Below are 2,293 nucleotides of genomic sequence, written 5' to 3'. Positions count from 1 at the left end.
TGCCAGCCGTCGGCCTTTACTTAGCAAAGCTCGCATGCTGATGTGCTAAAGGCTTAACAGATGTCAAGCGTACCGAGTTTAGCATCTTAGCATTGCATGCTAGCATGCTAAATCTGCACGAAGACGTTAATCATTCATACGCCGTGGAATGTAAGCACTTATGTTGCATCTCTGCCTGCGTGTTCCTGACAGCGCTCCAAACGCCGCCGTAATGCTTCCAGACTGCCAGCTTGCAGTTTTCTCGCTTCTGCTAAAGCGTCCTCCTGCTTTGATGACGGGATAATAAGAAAATGTTTGCTCCAGACAGACAGACAGCGACGAGCTCATGAATAATAAACGGGGAGGATTCTGTCGGATGCTGTCGTTTCATTCTCAGGTGCGTCGGTCCTGAGAACAAAGCATGTCAGGAGCTTGAACTGGTTGTTAGCGGAGGACCCCAGTAAACCTTTATCTGTATGCATAATGAGCACCGTGCAGGTTTATATACGCGTATAGTTCTTTTGTATCCAGATAATGTAGTTAATGGACACACTTGTATCTACCTGGGCAGGTACAGGTACGTCTGCACGGAGCTTAATGACATCATCTGCATCAGCCGCTAGTTCGTCAAGCTAATGTGCAGCAATGTTCAAAATTCAGCTGATGTTAGCATGTAGGCTAACAGGATCTTTTGGATTTTGTAGAGTTTGTGGTTTACAGTAGAAATGTGTTAAACGCTGAGTGCAGTGAATTGCATTGTGGGTAAAACAGGTCTGGGGAAGGAAGACAAATGAATGCAATTAAAAAAGATTAAATCTGATGTGATTAAAAAACTCCATCAGACAGTAAATGAGGTAAATAAGGAAGCTTGAAGACGACAAACATCACATCGATCTCTTCCTCCAACAATGAATCAATCAAAAGATGAAGGCCCAGGCCTGGCGTCAGTTAGCCGAGACTAGGGAAGACCAGCCGGTGCAACCGGACCCGTGTCCAGAACGGAGATCTGACCCCAGAGATCCGTCCAGACGAGACGCTCCCATTCAGAAATACAGCTTGACGTCACGCAAACTCTTCCCCTATGAGTTAGCGCTTAGCAACAGTGGAGAGAGGAAGGACTGCCTTTGAACAGACAGAAACCTCGGAGCGGTCCCGGCTACCTCCTGTCCTCCCGGCCTGGAAGCTTCATCACGTCGCTGCCAGCACGCGATCTTGGGCTGAAGCTACCGATGCTAGAAGACGCCTGCGCTCCTGAAGCACGGAGACGTTTCCAGGAAGCCAGAACGATCCGTGAGGCGGGATTACGGCGAGCAGTGGGATGGAGACATCCCGAGCGTCATCCCAACAAACGCTCCGTCTGTCCAACTGAACAAGCTGTTTGTTTTCCAGATGAAGAGACGTTCCTCCTCTTCCTCATTCAGTGCATGCAGGTAAACACACACACACTCACACACACACACACACTGATGCAACCACAAAACCACACATCCCATAATCTCACTATGGGAGGGTGTGGTCAGACAAAAACTTCTGTCATGTCCAACATGGAGGGAAGCTACTGATGCTAGCAGCTATACGACCCCCGCCCACCCCCCCCCCCCACCCCCCACCTCCACCAGATGTTCCCCCTCCCATCTCCCCTCTTCTTTCTGTTCTCGCTTGCTAATGTCTGTCGAGCATGAAAACCCCCCCCCCCCTCCCTCCATCCCTCCTTCCATCCCTCCATCCCTCCCTGCATCATTCCGTCGCCCGGCTCTCCCCACCAACCGCTGGAATACCAAGCAAGGAAAGGAAAACACGCGACCCACGAAGCCTCCATCGCACATCAGATCGGCCTCCTCACCTCCTCTTCTCTCTGCGCCTCCTCCTCTCTCCGTGTTTCTGTCTCTCCTGGCTGCAGCCACACTGCTTCTCTCGCTCTGGATCCTCCTCCTCCTCTCACCAACCTGCTGTCGCAGAGCGTCCGCCTCTTCCCCTCTCTTTTGCTGCCTCTCTCAGGCCCTCCCCTAAACGCCACCCCTCCTCCTCCTCCTCCTCCTCCTCGTCCTCCTCCTCCTCCCTGCATCCCTGATGCTCTCTGGCTGAAGCGTCACTGGATGAGGAGTGATGGGGAGATTTGTTTGGTTTGTATGAGATGCTGTCGCTCCAGTTTCTGTATTTAAAATCGCTGCAAATCAGGCTTGAAAGTAAAAACAAAGATCTGGTGATTGGCTAGCTGGACCGCTAGCTGCGTGGCTAACTGAGCTAACGAATGATCCTGACACTTAGCCGCATTTAGCGGTTACACTGTCGCATATTTATTTAAAGTAGGAAT

The 2,293-nt window shown here is 51.1% G+C and overlaps 1 protein-coding gene across 1 annotated transcript in view; it reads right to left on the bottom strand.

Annotated features, from left to right (window-relative positions):
* LOC137905483 (MAGUK p55 subfamily member 3-like) overlaps positions 1-2,044 on the bottom strand; it is a 4,312-nt gene extending 2,268 nt beyond the window's left edge. The window contains exon 1 of the mRNA XM_068749728.1: positions 1,926-2,044. Within this exon, the coding sequence (XP_068605829.1) occupies positions 1,926-2,044 (119 nt within the window). The remainder of the gene's footprint in view (positions 1-1,925) is intronic.
* Between the last annotated feature and the right edge of the window lie 249 nt (positions 2,045-2,293).

This window comes from Brachionichthys hirsutus, chromosome 16 (assembly GCF_040956055.1).
Source record: "Brachionichthys hirsutus isolate HB-005 chromosome 16, CSIRO-AGI_Bhir_v1, whole genome shotgun sequence".
Lineage (NCBI taxonomy): Eukaryota > Metazoa > Chordata > Actinopteri > Lophiiformes > Brachionichthyidae > Brachionichthys > Brachionichthys hirsutus.
This window is presented reverse-complemented; position numbering and strand designations above follow the sequence as displayed.